The sequence below is a fragment of the Diachasma alloeum genome, unplaced genomic scaffold, assembly GCF_001412515.2.
Source record: "Diachasma alloeum isolate Michigan unplaced genomic scaffold, Dall2.0 Dall_scaffold_00642, whole genome shotgun sequence".
NCBI classification, from domain to species: domain Eukaryota; kingdom Metazoa; phylum Arthropoda; class Insecta; order Hymenoptera; family Braconidae; genus Diachasma; species Diachasma alloeum.
Genome location: NW_021680774.1, coordinates 233,702 through 252,211, shown reverse-complemented (window position 1 = coordinate 252,211; position 18,510 = coordinate 233,702). Strand labels below are relative to the sequence as shown.

At 34.6% G+C, this 18,510-nt stretch overlaps 1 protein-coding gene across 1 annotated transcript in view; it reads left to right on the top strand.

Annotated features, from left to right (window-relative positions):
* LOC107043843 (neurogenic locus notch homolog protein 1) overlaps positions 1-18,510 on the top strand; it is an 88,059-nt gene that overhangs the window by 7,457 nt on the left and 62,092 nt on the right. Inside the window, exon 2 of the mRNA XM_015265493.1 lies at positions 14,435-14,591. Coding sequence (XP_015120979.1) covers positions 14,492-14,591 — 100 coding nt within the window. The 5' untranslated portion in view covers positions 14,435-14,491. The remainder of the gene's footprint in view (positions 1-14,434; positions 14,592-18,510) is intronic.

The following is an 18,510-nucleotide window of genomic DNA, read 5'->3' as shown; positions in this document are numbered from 1 at the left end:
TACAACTTTTCTTTTTCATCGTTCCTCTTCTTCTCACAACATACTCAAATTTTTCATCACATTTTAATAGAAATATATATATAATCTATTCAAAATAGATATATAACGAGAAAGTGAATATAATCTCTTTATTAAACTAATATTTTGACAATATAACCCTCAAGTTACGACTGACTCCCTAGCAACGGAATAACAACTCCTGATGTCATCGGCAATGACGGTGGCGCATCGTATTAGTGGTGAACGATCCGCCGAGTTTTCAAGCAAGTGACAGCGATAACCGCACACTTCATGTTGTATTCCTACGAAGGTTTTGTGGGTTGCCCATCTAGAAACTGTATGTTTTTATTGTCCTAGGGCTGCTAACTCGAGTTAACCATACCTGTGCTTCGTTTAACCGACCTGGTCTGTTAAACGCCATTTAGCTTCCCTCAAGACAGCTATAGTAGGCGTTACCTAACGGGCCTGAATGACGAAAAAATATCTTAACACTCCGTTGGTCGCGCTACGAGCGTCTCGTTGCACTTCTCCCGATTTTTGAAATTACATTACAGTCAAACCTGACGAAAAATGAAAAAAATTTGACATCTCATTTTGATGTGTCTAGAAAGCCTATCAATGATAATATCCGCCAAAAATATCATAACTATTTGGATTTTTTAATTTTTATTTCGAAACTCTGAAAACAACAATTTACAATTGAAAAATCTGAAAAAAAAATTCGAATTGAAGTACACAGTGAATCATTGAAGTATGATTTTTTATAATTTGTTGAAATTTTCTCCAGATTTTAATCTTTAAATTCCCAGTTATGTTCCACTTTTTTTTTTCAATCAATTTTTTGTGCGTAATCAAGTGCTTGAATATCTTCAAATCATTATAACCTTTTAATAAAATATCAATAACCGTCTCATTACCCCTCCCCCGCGTTTCACAATCAACCGCGACTCTAAAAAAAACATCGCCATAAATTGCGAAAGCGATAACTGAAATCGCAGCAAAATGACAATTGATGACCTGAAAATTTAATTAAACGAATGGTACTTGGTAATACATCATGAAATCAAACATTCCCCCATCAGTACTAATAATTTCTCACTGATATTACTCCTCAAATACATTTCTATTCCCCCATTTTTTCCTCACATTTTTTTAACGCAGTACCGTTGAGCGTCAATAATACCAGTGATGTTGATGCCGGAGGTGAAAATATTTTCCACCGGTTACTTGGAGAGAATACGAATGAACTAGCGCGTGTAAAGTGCATACCGAGCGTTGCTTTTAGATTTAAAAAATGTTGGAGTTTAAAATTTATTAAAGGGATATTTGAATGTTCAGCCCTGCACCGGGTTTTTATGATTCGCTTTGAGTTATGAATTGGGACGAGGGAGAAATTATTTTTTGATGAATCCGGTATGCGTCATGAACTTTCTACGATGACGCGTTCAGATTTTTTTAGCCGGTGTAAATGTGTCATATGAAGTGATCAATTTGCAAAGGTGATGGTCTCAATTTTATAGTGCGGAGATTGGGTTGGTTTGGTGGAGAGTTGATTTGACGGAGGAATCAGCCATTTTTTTCGGTTATTGACAGAGAAAAAAGTTTTAGTTTTTAGGATCTACAGTATCAGAAAAAAATTAAATTCCATGGAAAGTCGACTGGCAATTTTCAGGTGAGTGACATTCAATGGAATTTAGGGGGGAAAAATCATGAAATTTCAGATTTCAGCGAAAATTCCGTGGAATTCCAAATTTTTGGGCAGCAGAAAGACAAGAATTTCCCATCTCATCCTTTTTCCGTAGGCGCAAACTTAAATTTTTCTCCCACGAAACCGCCGTGGCGAATCTGTTATTGCAAAAAATTATCTTGAAACCAATATTCAGGGAAAGGTAAAAAACTTTAATGTTGGGGCAATGCCGGCTGCCAACGTTGGGGGAATATTATCTGCCAACGTCAAGGTAATATTGGCTGCCAAAGTTGGAGCAACGGTGGCTGCCAACGTTAAGGTAATTTTGGCTGCCAAGGTTGGGGAAATGTTGGCTTCCGACCGTGGGACAATGTTGTCTGCCAACGTTAAGGTAATGTTGGCTGCCAGGGTTGGGCCAATGTTGGCTTTCAACTCTAAGACAATATTGGTTACCAACGGGCACTGTTGAATTCAATGAACCATTAAAAATACATCATTATAGAAATTCCATTCGTCAGAAAATTCCGAATTTAATAGCAAAAATATATTGACTATGCCGTGAAGAAAGCAATGTCCCGCTTGTGATAAGAATTGTTTGAGAACTTCCATTTTTCTCTCAGTGCATAGATGCTAAATTGGTTATTCTTATCGAGTGACGTCAGATTATCACGTTTTTCCATCCCTGTAATACAAAAAAATCTGCTTCGTCAACTAAAACTAATTCTGCAATAAACTTGGCGATATTTTCAATAAAATAAAGTCGAGTGAACAAGATAAAGAAATAACTTTTCATATTAATATGAAATTCAATTACTCGAGATGAAATATTCAATGTATATTGAGTAGATACTTGGGAAACTCCTCGAGGGAGTCGCTATCTCTCTAATCGGATTTAGAATTGTTCGAGTCTTTGAACCCAAACGATTGTCGACCCTCATCCACTGGGTCAAAGGGAGGAAAAACCAGTGCCAAGTGGTCGACTGTTGGTACTTTGTATTCATCCTGGATAACATCCTGGAAACGTCTCAACAATTCTCTGTTTTCTCCCTCCTTATATCTTCTACGTGACGTACCTGATTCGAACGGGCGTGATTGTCTGTTTGAGTAAGCTATAGAAACTACGATGAAAGTTTCAGTGAACTACTCACGGAGTTTCGGGGAAGTGGGTGAAGGTACTCGAGATAACTGAGGGCTATTGATGATGGTTCGAGGGAATGAGCCATTTGATTCCCTTTGAATGAGATGAATACACGCACGAAAAAAAAAATTATATAAAAAAATTTGGGAATTGGCTAGAAAATTCTATTGGATTTCTATTGCACTTCTATTGAAGATTCTATTAGTTTGTTTGTGAAGTCTATTGAAAACTTCTGCAGCTTTTCTGCGCATTTTTTCCATTGAAAATATTCAATCGAAAATCTTATAGAAGAAATCTGGAGACTTTCATTTTTCTATGCATTTTTTTCTATACAATGTAAATGTAAAATTGTAATAGTAACATCAAGGAAATAAATTATTTCTCTATATTAGAAAAATCCAAATCGACTTCTGGTGATGAAAATTTGGTATTCGAAATTAAGGGTCGAATTAAGGGCCGAATTAAGAGTCACAAGGGTCAGAGCAAGGGTCCAAACAAGGGTCATGGGGGTCATATGAGAGTTATATGGCGTAGCACCCTAGTTCGATTCTATTTTTTTTCTATAGAAATTCCTCGACATAAATTTTCTGTTTCTCTAACTTTAGTTTTTATCTCCTTTCATTGAAGAAATGAAACCACAAAATTTGGGAAATCTGAGCCGAGAAATTTCTATAGAAAAAAATTCAATAGAATAACTTGTAGAAAAAATCAAATGAGATTAGTTTTCTTTATAAAATATTTCCTATTGAACATTTCTATTTAAAAGCAAAAAAAAATATATAGAAAAATCTAGTGAATAGTTGGAAAATTCTGTTAGTTTTTTTTGCCGATTCTAGCGAAAAATTCTGCAGCTGAACTGCTGTTTTTTTTTTACAGAAAATGTCTAATAAATAGTACATTACATGCCCGAGTCTTGGAAAGCAGATCACCGTCCCCCACGTGCAAGATTGCCTTCCGAGCCGAAGGCGAGGATGGCAAGCACGTGGGGGAGGGTGATATGTTTTCCATGACGAGGTGTATATATTAATTTTCAGGTCCCGTGATACGAAAAATAATTTTATAGAAAAAATCAGCTGAACTCCATCTGTTTATACAACTCTTTCCGTAGAAATTCCTTGACATAAATTTTCTGAGTTATTTTCACTAGATTTCTTATCTCCTCATTAAAGAAATCAAACAAAAAAACTTGGGAAATCTGAACCTCGGCGCATTTTTTTATAGAAAACAATTCAATAGAATAAGCTGTAGAAAAACCAAATTCTATTGATTTTCTCTAGAAAAAAAAATTATTATATAAATTTATTGTGCTCGATAGGATAATCTTGGCGATGAGTTGTTTCAGGAAAAAATGTCAGGAGAATTCTTGTAAGATTGATGATTCTTGTAAAAACGTTTTCTGAAATTATCTCCTACATCCATTATCGACACGTAAAATCACTTCTGCATTCTTTTAAACTTTTCATCGAATTTGACATTTCGTTTTATGTAATTGGGGATATTTATCACAACGTATTCAATTTCTTTCTTGATAAAATTGTGAAATTGATTAATTAGGTAACTAATTTACTTCATAACAATCCAACGCTTTTGCTCCACTGAATATTCGCGGCAGTTTCTACATGCCGCGAATAATTTTCATTGTTTCAATTAATTAATTTCCCTCCGGGAGAGGAGAACTCATTAATTCATATCGTAATTAATTCATTGAGTAAATTGGAGAGCAAAATTTACATTACTCTGCAAATACAAAAAAAATTGTTGCACCAACTGAAAGTCATCAAAAAGCCTTTGAGGTACGAAATAGATTTCCGTCTTTTGATATTTTTCCATGACCCTTCTAGTTTACTTAGTAATTATCTCGAGAACGAAGACTTTTTTTCCAAAGAATTCCATTTCCCACATTTTTTCTACCGGCGCATGGAAAAAATTTCATAGAAAAACCTAGTAAATTCAGTTGAAAATTCTATTGGATTTCTATTGACTTATTCTATTGAGATATTTTCTATAGAATTTCCTTGGCTTAAATTACGTATGTTTTTTTGTTTGATTTTTGTAATGAAACAAGAAGAAAAATTGAGTAAAAAAAACTTGAAAAATTTATGCTGAGGAAGTCCTATAGAAGAACGTAGCGAATTCACAAGAAAATTCTACTTGATTTTTATTCGAAATGCTATGATTTTTTCGCGGATTCTATTACAAAATTTCTCAACTTCACTCCGGTTTTTTATAGAATTTTCCAATTGAGAATATTTTATTGAGAAAATTAATAGAATTTGATTTTTCTATAAAAATAATTCTAGTAAGATAGTTTCAATAGAACTTTTTTCAGCTCAAATTTCTTCAGTTCTTCAGTTCGATTCTTCTTAATGATAGGAGAAGAAAAATGGTGTAAACAAAATTGGAAAATTTATGACAAGGAATTCCTATAGAAAAACCCAGCGAATTCCCTACAAAATTTAATTGGCTTCAATTTCGCGTAAATTTTGCTGCACTTTTTTTTTCAATAGAAATATTCAGTTGAGAATATTAAATTGAGAAAATTAATAGAATTTCGACCTATCTATATATGGTATTCTACTATTTTCCATAGAAATGTTTCGGCTCAAGTTTCGCAAGTTTATTCGTTTCGTTTTTTTTCATGAGAGGAAAAGAAAAATAGAGTGGAAAAGACTTGGAAAATTTATGCCAACGAATTCCTAGCGAGAAACCGAATTTTGTAGCGAATTCGCTACAAATTTCTATTCAATTTTTACTCAAAATTCTATGATTTTTTCGTCCATTCTATCACAAAATTTCGCTACTTCATTTCGTTTTAATAGAAATGTTCAATTGAGAAGATTTTATATTACGAAAATTAATAGAATTTTATTTTTCTATAAAACTTATTCTACCGCAATATTTTCAAAATAAATTTTTCTTCTCAAATTTTCCAAGCCCTATTAGTTTCATTTTCAAAGGGAGGAGAAAAAAAATTAAATGAAAAAACTTGGAAAATTTATGTCGAGGGATTCCTGTAGGAAATGTCTCAATACAAAAAGTTCTCTCAAAAGATCAAGTTGAAGTTTTCCATGAAATCCATAGATAAGTAATCGATTTATCACTAGAAATTCAATATAATTTTCTAGCGAATCCCCTAGATTTTTGAATGATTTTTTTTTCGTATGTGCATTCTTTCTAAAGCATTTTATTCAATGACTTCCTCTCGATGACTTATTGATGGTTATCGAGATACATCAAGTGAGAGTGACACATTTCTTCAGGATCGCCAAGAATGATTTTTCAAAAAAAAAATCTTCACTTGTACAAAAAATTCGTCACGTGTCTTTCATCGCGAGATATTCTCCAAAAAGGTAAATTCCCTTGGAGTTCAAACCACTTATCCCGATTTGCTATCCCACTATTGAGTTTTATTCTATCCGATTTTTTTCCAATAAAATAAAAAACGAATACCTGACGTTGGCAATCAGTGAAACGACAATAGAAAGTACCAGTTTAGTGGCATGGTTGATCGGCCGACCCGGAAGGAACCCGATGAGCAAGAGTTGACCTACATCCGGTGTAAAGCCAGTGAGCCAGATCGTCATGTGTATAACGTTTGCAACTCACTCATACATCCACAAAATACCTGTCCCGTTTTGGTCAGGGTAATACCCAGTGCGGTTATCTGGCTCACGACCGCATCAACCTCCGCACTCACTGTTATTCCGTATTCATTGCTTCATCACCTGCATCAACTCCATATTTGATCGAGCTTGATTATCGCAATAGGATCATTCAATAGATTAATAACTTATTCTGTCCATTTCTCCCTCATCATCGGGCCCAAAATGGTGACCGATTATTGAAATTTCGGAAATTTTATGGAAAGAATAAGTAGAACCCCAAATACAAAAATACAAATTATGAAATACCAATTTTTTTGGACAAAAACTAGCTATTTTCAAAAAATTATAACTGGATTGTTCTATTTTTAAATTTTTTATCTAATCACCATCTATTCAGAAAAAAATTGAGACGAAAATCTCTAGCAACCCCTTTGTATTGTACGATATTCCATGATAAGGAATATCATATCGCGCTTGTATCATAAAAGATCCTGACAAAAATCTTGCTATGTACCTTACACTAACAGAAAAAATTATTTTTATTGAGATGTTTCTTTCTTGGAACAACTATTATATACTTAGAACTAATTTCAAATAAATCAGATCTGACGGTGAATATCAATTATTCCTTCTTGAGCTACATTTACTTGAATCAAATAAAACAGTCCTTGGCATCAAGTCATATGTATTCACCACAAAAATGGAAAAGTTCTATTTTTTTTAACTTAATATAATCTCCAGTCGAGAAGTTTTCTACTTTCATGAATTGATCAAAAATTTCAATTCATTTTTTATCGGTGATTATTAGACAGCCGAAAAGAAAAACTACTATCCCTTGTTTCGCATAAAACAAAGATTTTTCGGGAGCAAAATACGTATGGGAATATCGAACAATGAAGGGTAGTGCTAGAAATGACATTTCTTGCATGTACAGAGAATGCAATTTTTTTTTAACTACTAAATCCATTTTTGCGACAAAAATTTTTCATCTCGGCGCACTCTCTACATGTTTGGCACAAAAAAATCCTTTTTTGAAAATTTTCAAAAAACTATTTTCTTGGCACAAGCACGACTTGTTTGAGAACTCTGTCGTTTTTCTGTCAGTGCAGAAATGATAAATCTATTTCGACAGGCTAAAACGTATTTTCCCTGTGGAAAACTTCCCAAAAATATTGCAATTTTTACCCAAAATATCTCGATAACCATGGAGAAGTCATCGATGAAAAATAGAAGAATTTTTCATTCTAAAAAATATTATAATTTAAAAATAATTTTCTCTGCGCAGATACTTCAGAGATTACTTTGTTATAAAATATCAATAATGATTAGATCGTTTCCAAGAAAAAGGTGAATAAAAAGTAACAGGATATCTGAAAAAAAAATCTTTATATTATAAAAATCCAAATCGACTTCTGGTGATAAAAATTTGGTACTCGAAATTAAGACTCCAAAATTAGGGGGTCATGAGGAGTCTAATTAGGAGTCTTAAAGGTCACAAGATTAAGGGTCACACGGGTCAGATGAAGGACGCAAATAAGGGTACCAAGGGGCAGATTAAGGGTGTAAATAATTTTCTAACAGTGTACTTTGTCATAAAATGTTAATAATGATTAGATCGTTGCCAAGGTAAAAAGGTGAATAAATAGTAACAGAATATCTGAAAAAAAATATAAAAATAAATTCCTAAAATAATTTTCCTCTTGCCTAGCCTCTTGAATTAATTAAAAATCGAAGGCAAATAGGAGGAAAAAAAATTAGAGGTCTTGGGGTTAACTGGGGAAAATATAAAAAGCTCAGATATATCGATCCCGACGTCAAGAGACCGCCAAACTATATTCTAGAGAACATGGGTCCTTCCGTTTATTTCCTCTGCTCTCTCTGGCACTCACCGCAAGGCTTTTCACTGAAAATTTCATTGCATCCGGGTAGTAGTTGAGGCAGAAAAATACGTCTGACTTGGAGGGAATTATCTTTTGAATTTATATGGGGCAGACTAGCGTTTTTTGCCGTCAATATTTTATTTTTACACGACGACGCTTCTGGTGATGTCATTAAACTCTTATGGAGACGAGTATAAAAATGTCGAGGGGAATTGGTTATTTCAATTTGACGAGATACTATTCTTCGGGAATTCTTTATTCATGAGATTCGGGGTTAAAGAAGATAAGCTTGCGAATTATGAGGAGAATTTCGTTGATGTCTTGAGAATAATCGATTTTATCGGAAAACATCAAAAAACTTTTCTTGGGGAGAATTTTGTGGCTAATAAAAAACTAACGTTTTCTAACGTTTTTTGATATACCCGGTAGTTTCAGACATATTTGCACACGGATGTAGAATTAAATAAGTCAGGAATTGCTTTTATCTCTATAATATTTCTCTATATTATAAAAATACAAATCGACTTCTGGTGATGAAAATTTGGTACTTGAAATTAAAACTTCGACATTAAGGGTCACAAGGCTCATGAAGAGTTCTGATATGGGTCACGAGGGTTAGAATAAGGGTCACGAGGGTCAGATTGAGGGTCGCAAAGGTCAGATTGACGGCCCAAATTAGAGTAACAAGGGTCTAAATAAGATAAATAAATATTATTTGTCACAAGGATCAGATTAAGGGTTACAAGGGTCAAAGTAAGGGTCCAAATAAAGAACATCGGGGTTAAAAACCAAGGGTCAGAAACTGAGTGTCACCAGTGTCAAAATAAGGTTTATGAGAGTTATAATGAGGGTCAGATTAAGCATCCAAATGAGGGTCACAAGGGTCGGATTAAGAATCACAACGGTCAGATTAAGGGTCAAAATAAGGGTCATGGGGGTTGGTGAGCGGAGCAAGCTGGCGGCGTAATTTTCAAGAAAATGTCAACAAAGTTTCCGAAATCAACTTCCGATGTTTCCACTACATCAATAATAAATTGAACAATTATTAACAAAAGACGTGAATACCCTGGATATTCAATTTTCCTATAACAAAACTTCCGCCAAAGAAACCCGACAAAGTTCCACTTAGTAAGATACAAAAGTGAAAAATAAACGGGAAAGATATTTTTGTTGCACGCAAAGAACGCGGTTTACTCTCAAAGCTCCTGGGAGAGTCGGGAGAATGAAGACAGAGAACGGGGGCGTGTGTAATAAGTAACAATGAAGTACAAACGGGGGAAAGCCTCCTCTCTTCCAATCCGCCAAGCATTCGAGTATTTCGAATATTTTCCACCGCTCGAATTGTAATTAAATTCTGTTACTTTCTACTTTGTTGTTTTACATGCTGTTCACTCAATCCCTTGGCTCACTGTTAACTCGGTAAACTCTTGAGCGTCTTCAAAGGTGAAGGAGGGTCTCTGGACTCTCATCCCCCCCGGTCTGCTAATTGATGTGTACTGAATATTGAAATTTATGAATTTTAATTGGTCAAAAGAATTTGTTAGTGAGAGAGAAGTTTAATTTCTGATATTTATTTATTTATTATTATTCAGAGATCGGCACAAATATTATTTGCACCAGTATATTTTTGGTTCCATATGTAGGGTAAACTGCCCAGTAGATGGACGCCTAAGAAAACCGTCCAGTAGATGGACGTTTGTTTTTTTAGCAATTGAAAAAAAAATTGATCGAAAAAAAATCGTCACTCAGGGGTTAAGAATCACAACAGTTAGTGAAAATTCAAAGCAACAATTCACATTTCAGTATTTTTTTGCGTAATTTCCTATCCAAAAGTAGCTCGTCCATCTATAGGGCAGTGTCCATCTACTGGGTAGCTTACCCTATACCCTCTCGGGTTTTTACATTTTGTTCCCTTCCCTATCTGCGTTACCATGGGGCCGACTTACTTTATCCCCAACTGCACCCCATTCGGGATTGGACTGCCAGGGAAAACATGGAAAACCTCAGTCGTGCAGCCGGCCGATAATGCTGGGATTCCACTGTGACCATTGGTCACATTGACTCAATGGGCACAGTGGTTCTCTACATTCGTGCCTAGTGACTGTAGTCCCACGCGGTTAGGTGTACCCAAGCGGCCACCCATCCAAGTACTGGGCAGACTGGACGCTGCTTAGCCTGGATGACCGCCGGAGCCACACACTCCCCGCGTGACCACTACAGCCACTTTGCACCAGTATTACATATTTTTTCTCAATCACTAATAACGTGTAAATATTTTTCATTGCATTATGAATGAGTATTGAGAAATTCACATTTTTTAAATACCGTATCAATGAGTAATAATTAGCAATAAAAAACTATTATTTATCTCATCAGGAATTACACTTAAATATTTTAGAGTAGTCATTCAATCCATAATCAAATCAAAAATATTTTCTAATATATATGTAATCAATAATGAAAACTGAAATATTTTCATTATTCTGTTACGGGGTAAGGTTGACCGTCAAAATATTCATTACTGTGACAATGGACAATGATTATTGAAATGTCGTTCCCTATGATGATAATCAGAAATAAAAATTTTCTATTGCTCAATTAATCAGTAATTATAAGTACACATTATTGAATAGTCATCTAATTAATGATGAAATTTATCTCATTAATTGAATATTTTTAGGGACGAGTTAAAATAAGATAGCGACGTAAAATGGACAATGAACAAAAAATTAGCAGTTAGGCATCAGCTAGGTCTGTCATACGGCAATCATTTTTCGCTGAAGAAGAGAGTTTATAGTGTTTGACATCTTGCGACGTCAAACGATATTATTAGATATGCTTTTTGGAGTAGGTAGGAGGGAAACCAGGATGGATTTTTATCTATTACTATGATAATGAAAAATGAATTCAGTAGCGAAGTGGTAAAAGGAGATAAGTCAATTTTGACTATTGACCAGTTTTCAATCAATATCTCGGAGTCTAAGGAAGATAGGAAAATTTTAATAATTATTTTTATTATAACCTTTTTTGTGGAGACGATTGAGTGCTACAACAAATGCAATTACAAGAATTTCGCTATCTCCCTTAGATTCGGAAATACTCCTCAAAAACTCAACTGGGAGATAAGTCGACTTATCTCCATTTACCAATTCACTACTGAATTTGTTTCTATTATTCGTGACGAAACTAATCGGATTTTTCAATTTTCTATTATCCATTTCTAAAATAATGAAAAATTAATTTTATTTCATTATTCATGACGAAAGAAATTGGGATTTTCTGTTTTTCATTTTCCATTGATGTAATAATGAAATAAAATTTTGTACCATTATTGATTGATAAATTATTTGTTCCTTTTTTCATTTTCATTGCTCATTAGTATCGCAATGAAAAATACATTTGGTATTATTATTTGGTATTATTAATGAAATATTAATAATGGAAATGATTTCCCTGCCGATCTCTGATTATTATCAGGCGGGCCTGCGCACTGATCTTTCACATTATTTATTCGTGATGTTTTCCTTTCTTCATTCAACTAATGGAAAATTCGCCCCGGTTTTCTAAGTAATTTTTATTCAACTCTTCTCTCCGTGTAGAGTAAAATGTATTGAAGAATCAAATTTTACTGATTTTCTCTATAAAATATTTTTTCGCTAGTGAACATTTCTATTGGAAGAACTGCTCAAAAAAACTGCGGGATTTTTCAGCAGAGCTGTCAGAAAACTGATAGAATTTTCAAATCCTTTCTAGCGAATTCATTAAGCTTTCCTAGGAAATTTCACCTCATTTATTCGTGAGAAGTTTTCTTTTCTTCATTTAAATTATGGAAAGCACATCATTACTCATCATTGATGTGAAAATGGAAAAATGGAACATTAAATTTCATGACATGCATGAAAGACGAATGAATGATGAATAGAAAAAAAATCGGTCAAGATGATGAAAATATTTCGAATAGAATAAGTTGCATGGAAAAATAAAATTCTAATGATTTTTTTCTACAAAATATTTTCTATTGAACATTTCTAGTTTAAAAACGCGCAAAAAAGGTTGGGAATTTTTCAATACAACCGGACTAAAACTATTCGAAGTTCAATAGAATTTTCTAGCGAATTCGTTAAATTTTTCTATGAAATTTCATCTCATTTACTCGTGAGAAGTTTTCTTTTCTTCATTTAAATTATGGAAAGTTCATCATTATACATGATTGATGTGAAAATGGAAAAATGGAACACATTAAATTTCATGACATGTACAAATGCATTATTTAGAAGAATGAATGATGAATAGAAAAAAATCAATCAAGATAAAGATGAATGATCAGTGGAAAATTAACGAATAATTTTGAATCTTTGATCCAACGCCCGAATTTTTTTTGCAGAATTTGATTTTAAAAATCAGTGCAATTGATATCTCTGTACAATTTTTTCTATCGGAATTCCTGACATAAATTTCCCTAATTTTTTCACCCAATTTTTTTTCTCCTCACATTAAAAAAATCAAACAAAAAACTTTGAAATTTTTAGTGGAGAAATTTCTACAGAAAATATTTGAATGGAATGAGTAATACAGAAAAATCAAAGTCAATTTTTTTTTGATAGAAATTTTTCTATTGGATTGTACTACTTGAAAAAATGAGTAGATTTTCAAGTTTTCTTATGATTTTTTTTATGCGTGGAGTAACGGGAATAACGGGGACATGGATTACATCTATTTTTCCAACAATTGGGTCTCAATTTTTCTTCTGAAATCTGAAATTTTGCGTCTCAATTTCAGATTTCTATACTGTTAAAAAAATTTGGCTGAATTTTCCGGGAAAAGACCTTGAATTCGATGTAAGCATATCCAAGTATCTTTTCTAATTTGGTACAGACCGCACTATAGATTCAGCCATTTTCAGTCATCAAATTTGTCAATTAAATTGTGTGAGAAAAATTTGAAAAAAAATCATGAATATTCAACGTCATTAAAATTACATTTCGCACGGAATTATTATTATTTTTTAAATGTTGCTTATTTATAAATAAATAATTGAAATTGTTTAAACTTTACCTTTTTTTAGGCATGAAATCGATTTCTGGTAACATTCTTATTAGATTTTATGAAACGAAATAGTATTCAAAAATCAAACAAAAAACTTTGAAATTTTTAGCGGAGAAAGTTCTAGAGGAAATCTTTGAATAAAATGAATTATACAGAAAAATCCAATTCTATCAATTTTTTTAATAGAATTTTTTCTATTGAATTTTTCTACTTGAAAAAATGTGCAAGTTTTTAGGTTTTCCTGTAATCTTTTTTTGTGTGGAGTAACGGAAAAGATGGGGACGCGCGTGACATTTATTTCCCAATACACGAAGAAAAATGTTCAGTAAAAATTTCGGAACTCACAATTCGCTCACTGATAACGGAATCGACTCAGAAAATTCAAGTGATGGTATCGCAATTTTTCACAGGAGATTTAGATAAAAATTTCGGAACGCACTGGAAAAATTCCGTGACAGTTCCGTGAAATTTCCTATAACCACATGTCGCTCCGGAATTATGGAAAAGATACGTAATTTTGATTGAATATTTCTCTCCGTGTAATAGTCTCAATTTGTCTCCATAAAAAAATTGTTTTCCTCGAATTTTCTAATTTTTCATAAAAATTCAACTCATTTCTCGCTGAACTCATGTCACATTCTCCATATTCGCACTGATATGGCGTGATAACCGGTTATTCTCCTGCTAAAATTCCCGTAATTAACAACAAACATTTCCGCGAAAAATTAAACTGTCTGATGCAAAGTGATCATCATCCCTCTTAAAACAAAATTATAAATTTCGTATTCCATCTACCCCTTATAGATTAATTAATTCTTCTGTTTACAATTTCTTCCCCACTTTTCGTAATTAAAAGTTTTAGAATGTAGATTCTTAAGTGACACTGAGGAGCCCATGGAGCTTATTAAAGCCCCGATGTTCCCCCGATTCCATATCTCCCCATTCTCCCAATTAAGAAAATTAACAGAAAACAAAATGAGTAATGAAAAAGGAAATGAGATTTATTTGTCTTACTCTGCACTCTTGTTTATCTTCCTCAGCCATTTCTAATTTGGTAAAATGTTTTGTGTGATTCCAGCAGAGTGAAGGAGTTGATAATCCAAGGAGAATAAACTTCCAATTGCATGAACTGAGGATGCGAGACGATTCACGTCTACATGTTCGTGATGGTGTACCACGGACAATGCTGGTTGCCATTGTGCCATTTATTCTGGTACTCTCATCGATCCAAGCTGGTAAATTTAATCTAAAAATGCCTTGATAATTATGAATGTGGAGTAGTCATTGTTGGCTTTGCCCTTATCCTGGATGAGGAGCTGGCTTAATTTAATTAACAACGTCTTCTCAATTTACAAAAGGGAGAGAAGAAAAAGAGACAAAACAAGAAGGTGCAACCGTCGTCTCGGCCTGGTCGATCACTTTAATTTCGTATTTACATTTTCATCCTACTCATTTCATTGGGAATTTCCTTTCGAATAGATTTGGTGAATATTCATACCGCTTATAAGAAACGATTCCTGAAAATTATTATAGCGAAGCGACTTTTTTTTAGTGTTATTTTACATTGCTTTAACTAGGTTGAGTATATTGCGATGATGATCAAGACTGTAAAAAGGTTAGATCTCATCATTCTCCCCGACTGGGATTCGAACTCGGAACCTTGCGCACGTGAGGCAATGAACTTACCCTTTGTGCCAGGCCGTCGGGCAGAATTTTATGAATTCAAATCATTTCGGCAGTTTTCAACATATTCCGAAAAATCGATTTTTTGCCGAAGTGATTGAGCGGCACGTGCCGATCAAGATGTCAAAACAGATACCTTCGATACGTTCGCATTATTCTGATCCTACGAGGTGTAGTTATGTAGTAAATAAGTCCTGGCTATACGGAGAGAAATATTCAGTTAAAAAATACGGAACATTTCACGTAATCCACAATGGGTAATCGTTTTCCGGCAATTTCTATAGGAATGGAAGAGAAGAAATCTGAAACGTTCAGTGAATTCTCAGGTTCATCACCGAACAAAGTACGAAATTGTCACATATTTTTTCCCGAAGAAGTAAAATCTTCCAGAAACTTCCCGACTTATTATGCCTCCAAAATAAAAAAACCTTGAACGTTCAACAATTTTTATGAAGCTGGTGAGTTATTCCTACGTTCCGTTCCGTAAAATTTCTCAATCGTTGGGGAAAAATTACGGAACGACTTGTTGTCCCCACAGCGGTGAGTCATCAAACGGGTGGTTAATTTTTACGGAACAAATCGTAGAATAAACGTGGCGATTCGTACAATTTAAGTTCCGACTCACACTTTTTATTGAATTTTAGTTCGCTCGCGGGTTACGTTTCGAAACGTAATTTTTACGTTTTTTTTCTGGTAATTTTCATTGAATTTTCCTCCGTGTACTCTCACTCTCTCAAGTTCTTTTCCCTGTATCCGTGTTTTGATTCCGAATCATAGAATTCCATATATATCCGTTCCAAAACTCTACTACACTCATTTCAGGACATGATTTCAATTTTCCCATTAATGAATTCTGAACTGATGATCTACCCACTCAGTTCTCCCGTTAAGTCCTTGGTGCGATCACTCCACTCGTCTCTCCCATTCATTTTACCAATTCCCTGGCATGAATCTCTTAACATATTATAAATTCACATGATGTCGACTAAATCGGTTAAAGACTATTTAAAGCCCCACATACACCTAGAGGGCACCGAAATAGATCGATTTCCAAGATTTGTTTCAAAAAGAAATGATAGACTTATCAAGAAAAACATAAATTTACTTCGAAGATCGCATATTCAAGAATATTAAAAAAAAAATTATTTATATCTTCCATCAATATTTACATTTTCCAAGCTGCCAAAGAAGACCCACTGCAATGGTTGTGCCAACAAGTTTTTTCACTTGAATTTAAAAAATGAAAGACAATTAGTAAATAATATAAATTAAAGTTGCCGATAATGTCCCAATAAATTCTTTAAATTATTTTGCTTCGAATAGAACGCACTTGCAAAGTTTCCGGTTCAAAATAGTAGCAGTTTTTTAACGATAAAAACAGGATTTTTGGGAAAAATAAAAAAAAACTAGTCGCTATCGGGAACGAAATACTATAATGAATTAATTATGATGAATTTCATGAGAATAGCTCCACTGGCATTGCAAATATTCTTGGTACCGTTCCAAAAAATCTAATTTGGAAAAAACGGCGGTTAAAGTTTCCGTAGGGGAGAGTCGACCTGTACCGCTCGGCGTGCAATACCGCTCACCCGGTTTTCTCCATAATTATGAAATTTAAAATTTTGTTCTTTTTCCTGATGTAAATGATTTGATAGCATGATGTAATTTTCGGAGGAATTCCACTTCACATACCACTTTGAATATAAAAAAACAGCCAAATTTCGAGGTTCTTACACTGTAAAATCGGAGCACCAGTAAATAAGGTTTTTGGTGATTTAAAACTCAACTTTCTCATGTTCAACTTTTTTTTCGATTCACGGCACTTCCTTGGTTGATTAGAGACTAATTTGAACTCTTTATTCCCATCCCATTAATAAATATTATCAACTTCGTTGAGACCGCGCGCAGCGGGTAATACCGCTCGCCTGGTGCGGGTAATATCGCTCGGCTGGAGTCCAATACCGCTTGATCCGTTGGTCGCTCGCGGTGTTTGACAGCTCGTCAGTGCGAATGCCNGAACGATCCGCCGAGTTTTCAAGCAAGTGACAGCGATAACCGCACACTTCATGTTGTATTCCTACGAAGGTTTTGTGGGTTGCCCATCTAGAAACTGTATGTTTTTATTGTCCTAGGGCTGCTAACTCGAGTTAACCATACCTGTGCTTCGTTTAACCGACCTGGTCTGTTAAACGCCATTTAGCTTCCCTCAAGACAGCTATAGTAGGCGCTACCTAACGGGCCTGAATGACGAAAATGTATTTTATCGACTCATTTCGTTTTATTTTTTTCCTGCNCGCTCGGCGTGCAATATCGCTCGCCCGGTTTTCTCCATAATTATGAAATGTAAAATTTTGTTCTTTTCCCTAATGTAAATGATTTGATAGCACGATGTAATTTTCGGAGAAATTCCACTTCACATATCACTTTGAATATAAAAAAACACATAGCCAGGTTTCGAGGTTCTTACACTGTGAAATCGGAGGACCATTAAATAAGGTTTTTGGTGATTTAAAACTTAACTTTCTCATGTTCAACTTTTTTTTTCGATTCGCGGCACTTCCTTGGTTGATTAGAGACTAATTTGAACTCTTTATTCCCATCCAATTAATAAATATTATTAATTTCGTTGAGACCGCGCGCAGCGGGTAATACTGCTCGGCTGGTGCGGGTAATATCACTCGGCTGAAGTCCAATATCGCTCGGTCCGTCGGTCGCTCGGTGTTTGACAGCTCGTCAGTGCGAATGCCGGTCATTGGAGGAGATCACGTAAGTAAAATATAATTATCGTTTCTTTTTAAAGAAAAAGTGTTCGATAATCAACGATAAAATGCCGATCAATTTTAACGAACATGTAAAATAGTTGGGATATACCGTTACAATCCCTCAGATCCGATAAATTCATATGGAGGTTATGTACATATTTTCCTCTATTGTTTATCAAAATGCCACGAGCGAAGAAACCCGTGGAGAAAATAAGGGGGAAATGGACAGGTGAAGACATGGACTCAGCTTTGAAGGCTGTGAAGGGAGAAATATCAAAGACTGCATTATAATTCATTATAATAATAATAAAAAAGTTTAGCTGAAATATATCATTTTATTTTTCTTCATAATTCTGTTGCATCCACATGAATTATAGTATATTGGGTGCGTTTCGGAATCAACTACCGTAGCTGCAGTAAAGCAAAATTAGATAGGGTTGCAGTACTGCTACTGCTACTACGTCGATTGCGAAACGCGCCCATTGTGTCATTAGGACCGTAGACGGAGGTTTGCGATGAGTGTGAAGTTAGCAGCACGAGGCGTCGGTAAGACAGGACGAGGCGCGCCGAGTGACTGCCGAGTGCTGCTAACTCACACGAATCGCAAACCGACGTCACGGTCCGTATGACACATACTATTTTTTGTCATGAAGGCCCGTTGAAGGTGAGGGGGAGGGGAAGGGGAGGGGGCGCAGAAGCGGGGTCCAGG